This window comes from Arachis ipaensis, chromosome B06, assembly GCF_000816755.2.
Source record: "Arachis ipaensis cultivar K30076 chromosome B06, Araip1.1, whole genome shotgun sequence".
NCBI lineage: Eukaryota > Viridiplantae > Streptophyta > Magnoliopsida > Fabales > Fabaceae > Arachis > Arachis ipaensis.
In genome coordinates, this window is record NC_029790.2 from 128267196 (window position 1) to 128279944 (window position 12749).

The following is a 12749-nucleotide window of genomic DNA, read 5'->3' on the forward strand; positions in this document are numbered from 1 at the left end:
CGGTTAGTTTTAGGGTTTAAATTGAAGTATTTTAATGAAATTAGAGATAAAAAGGTAAATAGGGATTGGTTAAATATTAAATAGTAAATACTATAGTATAGGAATTGTTAGATTGCAAAAACATTGTATACAAATACTCTTTGAAAGAACTTTACAATTTACATTGAACTTTTTATAAAATTAAATATTAAATAATTATTTTTTCTTGTATTTGAGTTTATATTAGTTAATTCTCCATTCTTTTTTCCATTAAAAATGCATTCTTTTTTCTATTAAAAATAATTAACCTTCTAGCATCCACCTCTCATTAATCAAATAGTTTTACAGCAATTTAGCAGTTTATTAACATTTCGCTTTTCAATTTTAAGCTACTAACTACTATCTTTGTTTAATTTATTATTTACTAACTTTAAAACATAAATATATATACAAAAATATTTTTTATTTGAATTTAAATAAAAATTATTAAAAATATAAAATATATTTTTTGTTTTTGAAAGTTTTTATTTGTATTAAATATACTCCTGATAGCTAAATTTTAAAAAAATTTATGAATAATTCAATAATAATAAATAATAACTATATTTGATTTGCTTATGTTAAAAGTTGTGCTGATAAAATTATTGGGGCAAAAAACAGAAATAAGCCAAGGGAGAAAATAATTTACGTGAATCAGCCAAAACGAAAACTGCTTCATGAATCCACCCATGTACGTTTATATGTAATTCGAACCAGCTAAATTCGAACTCCATTCCTACATAATTCGAACCAGTTGGGTTCGAATTATATACAAACACACGCACACACTAATTCGAACCAGCTTGGTTCAAATTACACACAGTAATTCATGGTATAATTCGAATTATGCTGTTAAAAAATTAATAATTTATTAAAAAAATTTTATTAAAAAATTTATTAAAAAAATTAATAATTTAAAAATTAAAAAATATATTTTTTATTTCATATGTTAAAAAAAAGCTAACAAAGAATTGATAGCTCATTAATATTTTAAAGAAGTCTCGTAATTAAATATTTTGTTAGCTTTTTTTTAACGTATGAAATAAAATATATATTTTTTTAATAAATTATTAATTTTTTAACAGCATAATTCGAATTATACCATGAATTACTGTGTGTGTAATTCGAACCAAGCTGGTTCGAATTAGTGTGTGCGTGTGTTTGTGTATAATTCGAACCCAATATAGAAATGAAGTTCGAATTTAGCTGGTTCGAACTACATGTAAACGTGCATTGGTGGATTCATGAAGCAGTTTTCGTTCTGGCTGATTGGTGTAAAATTTTACTCCCTTTAGCTTATTATTGTGATTTGCCCAAATTATTGTTGAATTGGTCCTAATATTTTTAAAAAATCAACTGTCATAGATATATTTGATACAATTCAAAAAATTTTGAGACAAAATTGAAATAAAATAAAATTTATGAATATTTTTAACAAATTTTAAGGAAAAAAAATATATTTTACCCTAATTAAAAACGCCATCTAACAAAGAAGGCTTCCTCTTGCAAACTTGTCAAAATTATGTATACTCAGTGAAAACGAATTTGGAAACAACAAAAAGATAAGAAAGAATGAAAGGAGATAAAAGAAAATCGGTTAAGTGATAGAAAAATGCTTGAGCAGAAAAATGGGACTAATGATATATTTCTCAATCACAAATCTTTTACAAATGTATGCTGCTGAATAAGCTAGCATTACAGGTAACTGGGGCTTCCAGAAAATGACTATTTCTTCTCCAACTCCAATATTTCAATTCCAAAGAGTTATGGTATGCAAGTTTATTCCACCTTTTTGCTAGATTTGGGATCACTGCCTTCTTGAGATGAGTTGGCTATCTTGGACTCGTCGAACTCCAATAACTGATTTGAAACAAAATCAAAAAGTTGTTATGCATAAATTCTACAGGTCTAAGTCTAGTTAAACATACATTCAGTTAGTCTTCCTCTAACTATAACTCGATTCATAAGGATTGTTATTACTACGATAAAATGTTAAACATACTTAATAACCTTATAGAAACCTTAACAGGAAACTTTAGGTCAATTTACATTTGTAAATATGTACAAGATTTAGTTTTGATCTGTAACATGATGCAGTTTTTTTAAAAACAGTTAAAACCTTACAGTAGAAGAAAATTTAGTTACAATGTTATAGTTTCAAACCAAAATTAAAACTCACACTTTCTAGTGGTTTCTAACATTCAATTAATATCCAAAATAGAATTTAACTTTTGATCCACTATCAATGAACCATTAGGTATTTTTATTCTAAAAAGAAAATGCTTGAAACTTTTATTGCCATTACACTGTTGCAATTTGCAAGTAATTTGTTTTTACAAAGTACCCTATTGGGTATGTACTGCCCTCACAAAAAATTAGTAAGAATTTAACAATGAACAGATCAGAGGTAAAATTAGTAAGTCAAACGAACCTGTTTAACATCAGCATTCCATATGCAATGAACAGCCAAAGATCCAATTACAGCAGGTACAATGTATAAAAGAGCAGGCTGAAACAAAGATAAAAGGAAAGAAGGAGGGGGGAAGGGGGGAATCCAATCAATCCATGTTAAAAGAGAATGCATTTCCTATATGAATCTAAAAAAGCTAATTTCAATAGTACTCTTTTCTACTAAAATGTACTAACACTTCAAAGTTCATTTATAATTGATGAATATTTTATGATATATGAGTAAACATAAAAACTGGAGGAACTTTGCAACTTTAGTACTTAATTTTGTAGGTGTTTTCAAACTGCAGGATGGCCCAGCACACTACATGGCCTTAATTTTGTCAGTCGGATGCACATTTCATCATATTATTCACAAAATTGTCAAAGAAACATGATATTTTCACATGCTTGATCAGCCATATGTGTCAATATGATCTTCAAATACTTTCTATCTTAAACTACCATGACATCATAATTGAGAGCCAAGAACAGAAGAGGGAAGTAAAAGAAGAAATAAGTACTCAGATCCAGTCACCTGAGCAGCTTGAAACCAATTCATCACAAAAATTGTAAGCGCCAAGCCAATAGTATATCCTAAAAATGAGCTTTTGAAATACTGAGGCTGTTTTCCTCTAGACACATCAAACCGCAAAGCCAATGCTATGAAGATACCTGAGGGTATTTTATAAAAAAAATGAAATAACAAAATTATGACATAGAAGTCACTGACTCTTCACCCCAAAATGCACATAAGTATGAAAATATGAAAGATGAAAACTGCATAAAATTCTGCAGTACATGCAGGGTATACAATAAAAAAAAGTATATAATCTTTTCATGACTAATTCCACAATGTGAAGCATATAAGAAAATATGAAACATGTTTCATAACAGAAATGAGATAGGAAAAGTTCCCTATTCAAATGGTCACATAGAGAACAATGGTCAAGTAGTGCAAGTGCAACATGGATGGAATTGAAACAACCATACAGCCTCTATAAAATAGTCATTGACTAAATATGTGGTTAACCATAGGTGAAACAAAATTGAAGATCAGAATAATCTCAAAGAAGAATTTTACAGACTTAAACTAGGTGAAGATCTTAGAAGTTCTGGTTAGTAGAGGATGACACTACCACAAGAATTTACATTTAACTTTTTTGTTATATCAGGTGTAATTAGGGAGATAACATTTGTTATTTTATTTTGTTGCTGTTTGTTGCTCTACCAATAGCTTTTGAGGTTTCATGAAGCCAAAGGTGAGAGCAACCATTCTTCCTCATTCCACATGAAACTCACTTTTGTGTCCCTATAAATTGACAGATAATGTGGTGAAATGCATTACCTTTGTTTTAAAAACTTGCATTTTAACATTCCTCAAGTTGAGCCACTTAAAAATTTAACATCCCTACTCACTCATTAACGTACAACTCTTTTCCTACAATATATCAGAATCCAATACCAGATATAAATTAAGAAGTTCTACACTAATCTCACTGCTACAAAAAGCCGGATACATTTGCAAGAAAATACATCAATAAACAAGTCAGCCTACCAGGGATGACAATGTCACCAAGGCCAAGCATTGAAAATGGCCGGGTAGAATCTGCTGTGGGGAACAAAAGCTGAAAAATAATTGGAATGATCAATATTAGGAAGATATTGTATAATGTATACTATTTAACTTCATATAAAGGAGAAAATAAACTCAATTCACTTATATAAGACTTTAACCTTTATCGGAGCATCAAATGATTTAGCAACGCTAACCATCACTGGAGTGAAGAAAACCCAGAAAATGTCATATACAAATAGTCCAGTCTGCACAACACATGAATAGAAAAGATACACACATCAACTAACAGGAAACACTAAAAAAAAAGTGTAGTAGAAACTTTGTTTAAATACTAGTCTCGGTAAAAAGGATTGGAAATCAGCAAAGTCAAGATATTAAAAAATGAGGAATTGCTTCTCCAAAACTTTGTTTTCCTTTTTTTTCTTTCAGAAAAAAAAAAAAAAGAAAAGAGCTTATCTAAATTTTCTCAAATGAAGAACACAATTTTGAGCAGCTTGATTTAGTTGCAGACAAATGACGGGTGATCCAGTGGGGGAAAACAGTAATTAAAACTTAGTAAAATTAAAATTAAAATTAAAACAAAACGGTTCTAAAAACACCATTAACAATGAGGATAATTGAAGAAAATATTCTTACCAAGAGAATAGCACCAGTCTTGAAAGATCCAAGAGAAAGCATTTCAATTCCCTGCGAAGATTAAAGATTAAGCCAGTTGTCACTCCACTAGTTACTAATTCAAATGTGATTTACACAAACAAGGTATTATCAGTTAGTTTCTAAACCCTTGCTCTTCGGAGTATAATTATCATACTTTCAACATTTATGATATAAAAGAATATATTTATTATTTAATGCATTCAATTCAGTTGCTCATAATATGTACAAAAGCACAACAATAAAGAGAAACAAAGAATGCTAACCTTACAGTTCTAAAAGATACCTTTTCCAGGCAAGAGAAATGTAAGTAAAATGAATGAGTTTAAGGAACAACACATTAAGGATCAAACCTGAATACAAAAAGAAAGCCCCAATATATTATTTGCCAGCCAATGCTTCTGCCTAGCATACCAAGCACAGAAAAAAGTTCCAGGGATTGCAGCAATTATCTGTGACTTTGTAAACTCAATCTCCAAAGCTGTGTAAGAAAGGTGTAATGAAAAATATCATTCTGCATGATGGAAGCAAGTTACTGTCAACTAGACCAAATGCAAACAGCCAAAAAAATGCAAAATTCAAACACTTTGTCGCTATATATGTCCCCTATAGGTATTTTGTTCATATAACTTTTATGTACGTGTTTGCTTCAAATATAGTCATTAACTAAACAAGAAAAAGAAAGTATACTTGGCAAGGAAAAATTCTCAGGAAGTTATACTTCACACGTACATCACAAAACTAGCTGCCGTAGTCAGCAGAAGCAAGTGATACAAGTTGAAGAATATCATCACTGACTAAAAGATGACTGGTTATATATAACTTCAGGGTTGATACCCCAGTTAAAGAGTTCACAGAGAGAGTAGGGTGAAAGAAGGAGGCAAGCATGTCTCACATACAACGGAAATATGGGAAGCGCCAGACAATGATGTCCTCGTTCCAGTGCTTTGGTAAATACCGTTTGATAAGTGGTAATACCGTCGCCCTGTAAAAAGAGAAAGAATAAATGTTAGAAAGATGGCAAATATGAAGGGGAAAGAATCTACATGGGACATAATGGCCCTAGGTAAAGAACATACGAAAGCGCAATAATCCCAAGTAAAATGAAGTAGGCTGTCAATACAGCATTCACCAAGTCCTTTGATAGAAATTTGAAGAGTAAGAAAAGTGAGAGCAACATTGCACTCCCAACAAAGGGAAAACGCATGGCATGTTCATTAGACATTGTTTCCTGCATTATTATTATATACATGCCACATTTCAGGGAAGTCAGTTCTCAAGATGAACAAAGAGCAACATATGAAGTAACTGAGCATGAAAGGTACTACTCACAGAAGGCGGAGTTGGTTTGACGGAACGATAACATCCCACAAACACAGTGAGGCAAGCAGTCAAGATAACATTTACATTTGGTTCTACTTTAATTACAAGAGGTGCAAAGGTTAACCCTGCCACAAAAGATAGAAACTAACTAATTAACAAAAAATTATCTCAAAAAAAAAAAAAAGAAGCAAAAAACAAAATGAAAAAAAGAGAAAAGAAAAAGAGAAACGCTTTTTGGCTCCCTATGCATGTAAAATTGGAGAGAAAGGAACTTGAAAGGCCTACATATATCTTGATTTTAACTCCTCTCATGGACAATCCAAACGGATAATAGCACAACCATCTGAATTCAAGAACCTATTAAGAATTCTAAACCACAATCACTTTATCACTCATTCAACCCTACAGCTTAGTGAATTTACATTCCAAGCCATCTATGTTAATCAGTAGCAGGAGCAGAGATAAACATCAACTGAATTATCCTAGAATTCTTAAAGGTAATTTCAGGGAAACCAAAGACTAGTCTTCATTTTCACCCATTTCCAATTTACTCAGAAATATTACCTCCAAAACATAAATTAACAAAGCAAAATTATTTAAAAAATAAAATAAAAGAAACGATCAATTAGTAACATTGAAGAGAAACTTTCCACTAACCTGCTAAAGCCAAATTGGCAATTTTCTCAGTGCTTTTCATGTTTCAAAAATCTACCTTACAAGTAGCAAAAAAAAAAAAGATCTTCTGAAGTATAATCTTCCGAATATGGACCTCCCCCTGCGATCACAAAACGACGAGAACTTCAGAATTCAGAAATCAGAAGTTCATCATTGTTCAATTTCAGAAATGAATTTCCCAAAATTATAACGTTTAAAAAGGATCTCGGAAATAAAATGAAATGAAACCTCTTGCAGCGACAACACTAGGCACAGTCGCAGACTTTGCAGATCGGAGAGGCCAGGAACGAAAAAATAAAATAAGACTATGGTTTTTATCAAAAATGAAATAAATGGATTCAATTTTAGGGTTTTAAGATTATTTCGTTTTAATATTTTGATATTGATTTGTTTAAATTTCTAAACATCTAATTAAATTGTAGATCACGCGGTAACGAGGATGAAAGCGGATTTAGCTTCTCCTCCACGTAGGTGGAGGTGTGTAAGCCAATCAAATGCCTTCAAATTGCCACGTCAGTCAATATTACCCTTTTTAGATTTTAGTTTACCCTTTAGCCGTTGAAAGTTGAAACTTGAAACACAAAAGTCTCCAAACATGCCAAATCAGCCGGCTCAAGTTTGTTTATGTGTTATTTGTTTTCTAATGCGAACTGATCCGGTTAGATCGAAAATTTCGTCATTCAATCATTAATTCAGATTAAATCATCATTTAAATTGATTAAATACTTTTAATTTATCAACTGGTTCAATCTATGACCCACCGATTAAATTAATGACCCAATAATCTAATAGTCTCATTGATTCGATTTTGATAACTATGCTAATATTTAGTCAGAATAAAAAAATAAAATTTGATTAATGATTCACGAGAGTGAAATATAAATAGAAACATAGGTACCTCATAAAACATCGGATAATATTCCGATCAAGAATATTTTTAAATAAAAAAATAATTCTTTTTATTGGAATAAGAGCAATAAAAAAATTATATACATATTTTTATTAATTTAGTGAGAATCTTTATTTTTTATTCAATTTTCTTCTTCACCAAAAATATTCTCTAAATAAAAACCTTTATCACCAAATTTTAAAAAATATAGAATACAAACATGAGTTAAACATATGTATATTTATATAATATGCAACTATTTGCAAATGCCAATTTATCTATTCTCTACTACTAATATCCTAACTACTAATGTTGACCATTTTTAATATTACTATTGATATTTTATTCAAGAATAAAGTGATGATTTAGTCCCTAAAAAATTATTGCATTAGACAAATTAATTTCTGAACAATTAAAATACTAAATTGGTTCTTGAAATTAACTCTTGTTGAACACCTGTAGTCCTTCTGTTAACACTGTTAAGTTTTTAAGTCGCCAAAATGTTTTTTGTGTTTTTTAAAGTAGTGTTTGTTTTGAGGTATTGAGACAGAGATGGAGAGATTGAGACTCAGTATTATGTTTATTGGTTCAGAGACTGGTACTAAAATTTTTTTTTCTGTCTCCAAAATTTTATTATTTCAGTACCTCTAAAAAGTGAAGACACATGGGACTAAAATTTTTAGAGATGTAAACTGAAACTTTAATAACATTTTATACCTAAAATATCCTCATTTCAATTAATTAATTCCAATTTTATCTTTTGTTCAAATTAAATTAGAGTTTCATTATTGTTTCAATTTCTGTCTCCTATTTTACACCAAACAGAATACTGAGATTTATTTCAATCTCTACCTCTTAGTCTCTATCTCTCAATTTCAATTTTTCTATCTCTTTCTCTCAAACAAACGCTACTTAAAGGACAGAAACGTTATGACTCTGATATAAAGTGCTATTAAAAGACTGATTTGTCTAATGCGATATTTCTCTATCTTTTCATCGAACGCTACTCTATTCAATTTATATTTGAAATGGCTATGAAAAAGAATAAAAAATCTCGTCAAATACAAGTATATGCATAACATGTGTTGTACGAGCATATTTGAGTGTTAGACACTAACATGAATTAGACGGACATTTAACTTAGTTGATATGTTTAAAATTCTAACTAAATTCAACCTGGTAGCGAAAGTAAATGGATCAACTTTTACACGATTCTCGTGCATTTTTTCCACTCGTAATAACTATGGAAACTTTAACACTTAATCACATGTTCTCGAATAAAAATAGTTGTGCAAATGGATTAATTAAAGTTAATCACACCTAGATTTTTTATTTAATTGTTTATGATTGCGTTTTTAGAGTAATCTTTTTAGAAATATCTTTCTCTAGAACAATTTATATGTAATTTTGTATTTTGAATTTTTGTCCGTTGTTTAAAAAAAAAAGAATATCAAAGGATCACACATTTCTTAACAAAACAAAATAATATTGGCTATGCTTTGGTGAAGAGTAACGGCTATTTAATTTTTTAAGATAATGTGGTTTCAGATGAAAATAAAACAATTTCGCTAGATAACTAACTAAAGTACCAGCCAAACAAAAAAATATATTCTCAATGCACCAATCAACATATTTGTTTACAATAATAAAAGTGTAATAGCGAAAATTCATTCTACATGACAAACAAAAGAACATTAATTTTTTTTGAAACAAAAAATACTCAACACACTAAAATAAAAACAAAACTCGAACACAAGGTTATCAAAAAAAATATTAATAATCATAACGGTTTAGTAATTAAGTCTTGAGAAGGAAGGTTGAGTTAAATTTGCGTTTAATTGAACTCCAAATATTTTCTAAGTTTTTCTAGTTATGCATGATCTTTTTTCATTTATGGAAAGAAGATGATTTAACCATGTATTAGTTAGTTTTTTTTTTTAAATATTGTTGAAACAAACTTGCATATATTTAATAATGACATAAGTTATGGAAAACTCATATTTATTTGTAAGTTTTCGTGTCATAATCAAATAACTAATTGAACCAAATCATGTCAATAAGAGAGTTATATGTTTGTCCCCTATAAAACCCGCTTTACAAATCATCATAATCAACAAAGGATTTGACATAACAAAAGACATTGATAATCGAGCATTGAACCATGGCAACACTCCTTAACATTTGTGTATTGTTCATCGTCATGGCTCATGCTTCTTTGTTGGTCGAAAGTGGAGGTGCATCTAATTTGGCGCCATCACCACTTGCAATGTACCAAACCTATTTGAGCCGCTGTTCACAGAAGGTAGCGCAAGACTGTCGCGACGAGATTCATTCGAGTGTAGTTTATGGCAATCAAACAGTTACTGAAAAATGTTGTTCCAACCTTGTAAATGTTGTGGGAAAGCAGTGTTATGACGACATGTCCAAATATGTTGCCACACTTCCAGATCTCAATCCCAAAAAGGACGAAATTCTGCAGAGGAGTAGAAATGTTTGGAATGCTTGTGCTACACACTAGTTGATTTCAACTCAATAACATATATATTGTAAATAAAATAATGAAATATTCTGTGTGAATAAAAGGTTATATGCATTTTTTCGCTTGTAACAACTTTCCAAACTTTGTTAACTAAGTGAAACATAACACTTAATCACATGTTCAGAAATAATTGTGCAAATGGATTAATTAAAGTTAAACACACCTAAATTTTTTATTTAATTGTTTATGATTTTCTTTTTACAATAAATTTTTTAGGAATATTTTTCTCTAAAACAGTTTATATGTAATTTTGTTTTTGAATTTTCGCTCGTTATTAAACAAAAATATCAAACTTGACTCATATTCATTTTTGAAAGGATAAGACATTTAACAAAACATGGGCTTTGCTTTGGTGAAGAGTATCAAATCAACTATTTTAATTTTTTAAGATAATGTGGTTTTAGATGAAAACAAAACAATTTTGTTAGGTAATCCAACTAGGATATTAGTCAACTGCAACCAACTAGTGTATAAACGGGAATGGATCCTCTCAATTATTAAAAAAAAAAATTGAAGGAGTAAAGTGTGATCTCTAATCCTTCATTATTTTCTCTTTCATGATTTTTTTGTCCCACTTATTAAATTAATGGTGAGAAATGAATAAATAAGGCGTTGACAACTTGAAACACGAGAAGTTATCCTAAAATAACACCAAAAAACTCCCTGAGAGTGTGCCCTGAGCGTTGGCAACACCAGGTTAAACTGGCACCACTTTGTGATAACACCGAGAAGCTCCTGGGAGTGTGCCCTGCCAGGTTTAACTGGCGCCATATACAAGTAAACCCTGAGATGACTTAGGAATGCAAGTTTCAACAAGTGTGCGTACGCACAAGTGTACGAACTGATACAAATGCAAAAAGGCGTTGGCAACGCCAGGTTTAACTGACGCCATATTCAAATCACTCTTCCACGAGCTTCAGTTTAAGAGATGGATGGTCTACAAAGAAGCCATCCCAGAGATAGCCTTTAAGCTTGAGGAAAATACATACTCTTTCCTAACCCTAACACTAAATGCTTACCCTAAGCTTAAATATTTTACTCCTTCAATTGTTAAAAAAAATTGAGATAATCTATGTCCGTATATGAACTGCAAAAGAAGCCTAACAAGTAGGGAAAAAAAATTATAAATCAAGAGTAATCTTAATCCCACATTCACTCTTATATACAGTAAAAAATAAAATAACTACAAAACTCTTTCTCTTTGCTTATGTATCACTGACGTCAAAGACCCCTATGTCCGCTCCCGCCACCAGCAGCTGGCCACACGCCCACACGTCCTCTTCCGCCACCAGCAGTTGCCAATTCTCCACTGTCAACTACGCATCACCTTCTACCACCTGCAGTCACGCGTGACGTCATAAATATTGTGACACAAACTTCTCTTCTCCTCTTACTCGAGTTAAGCCTCAATGTAGTCCCTGAACTTAAAAGTTCCTCAGAGTCATCCCCGAACTTGCACTCCGGGACTCAAAGTGGTCCTTCCAGCAATTTTTGGACAGGTGGCGCAATCGTAAAGCTTAGCTGGCAGCGTCGTTGACACGTGGGACTCACAGAAACGACGTCGTTTTGACTGTGGCGCCAAAATGACATGAAACGACGTCGTTTCACGCTGATTACGTCCCTCCCTCAATGTTTCAATAACGTATTGTCTCCCTCCTCTCTAAACACGAAACAAACACAACACAGAGTGAGGTTTCTTCTTCTCCCTCCCTCAATCTCCAATGGTGCATGTGCTCCTCCATTAACCGCTCCGATTTCAGTGGAAGACATTGGCTTTGGAGCATCGCTGCTTTCCTCTCCTTCATACACAAAGTTGGGAAGCCTGATTGCTCTGAAAGAGGTAAGCCAAAAATGAAAAAAAAATGTGGTTCCTCTGTTTTTTGATGTTGTTGTTAATCTAATATTCACAAAAGTTTAGGCCATTTTTTTCGATTGTCTTGGTGGGTATGAACGCCTCTGTTCTGTTCTCTGTGCTAGGGTTTAATCACTACTGGCTTTCGTAGTGGTTTGGCCAAGAAAATTATAGAGTAGGAGTGTTTCCTGTGTTTTGATGATATGAAAACGTGTTCTTTATGTGTTAGGGTTTACTGCTCTTAGTGGAGGAGTTTCCAAACTGTTAATGTGTTTCAGGACAATGACTCTGATCAATGAATTTGTTAAACAGAGTTTGCATGATCACAGTAGAAGTAAAGATCTTTTGGGAGTTGAAATTTTTTGTAACTCTGATAACAGATGCTGAATTTGACTGATTTACCTAATTGCCTTTCTTTGTATTGGGTTGGTTTAGTTAAATTGAATGAAATATGTAATGCTGTTTAGTTAAACAGAATGTGTGATCATAATGGATTCTTGCATACATATGTTAGAATAATATAAAGTAAGTTTTGCAATTGCTAATGAAGTTAAATTAGCTATTGGAATAGTCAAGTTGTTAGATGAATTTGGCCTGGACTAGTGGATTAGTTGTGGGAAAGGGTATGTAAATTTGAATGGTTTGATCCATGAAGATTGAAGTTAGTGTCTAGAGAACTGCTATCTTTAGTTAAACCAAAATAATGTTCTTGATTTCACACTTTCTCTGCATAGCTAGATGTGATTTCTTGGTATGACATCAGTAATGTTTA

The 12749-nt window shown here is 31.5% G+C and overlaps 2 protein-coding genes across 2 annotated transcripts; one reads left to right on the top strand and one right to left on the bottom strand.

Moving 5' to 3' along the window:
- LOC107605181 (signal peptide peptidase) lies at nucleotides 1616-7099 on the bottom strand. Its single transcript, XM_016306964.2, has 12 exons — nucleotides 6926-7099; nucleotides 6680-6797; nucleotides 6032-6147; nucleotides 5779-5930; nucleotides 5599-5684; nucleotides 5053-5180; nucleotides 4682-4732; nucleotides 4204-4290; nucleotides 4025-4094; nucleotides 3005-3141; nucleotides 2450-2527; nucleotides 1616-1878 (listed from the first exon to the last, which is right to left on the bottom strand). Exons 2-12 carry the CDS (start codon nucleotides 6717-6719, stop codon nucleotides 1798-1800), a joined length of 1026 nt encoding a protein of 341 aa, XP_016162450.1. The 5' UTR covers nucleotides 6720-6797; nucleotides 6926-7099; the 3' UTR covers nucleotides 1616-1797.
- On the top strand, nucleotides 9748-10104 carry LOC107647535. Its single transcript, XM_016351607.1, has one exon. The coding sequence runs from the start codon at nucleotides 9748-9750 to the stop codon at nucleotides 10102-10104; it is 357 nt and encodes a 118-aa protein (XP_016207093.1).

Coding starts and splice junctions, on each gene's coding strand:
- LOC107647535 (XM_016351607.1), top strand. CDS start 9,748: ATGGCAACACTCCTTAACATTTGTGTATTGTTCATCGTCATGGCTCAT.
- LOC107605181 (XM_016306964.2), bottom strand. CDS start 6,719: ATGAAAAGCACTGAGAAAATTGCCAATTTGGCTTTAGCAG. Junction 3,142..4,024: donor TGGTGACATTGTCATCCCTG/GTAGGCTGACTT, acceptor AAATACCCTCAG/GTATCTTCATAGCATTGGCT. Junction 2,528..3,004: donor ATTGGTTTCAAGCTGCTCAG/GTGACTGGATCT, acceptor TCTTTGTTTCAG/CCTGCTCTTTTATACATTGT.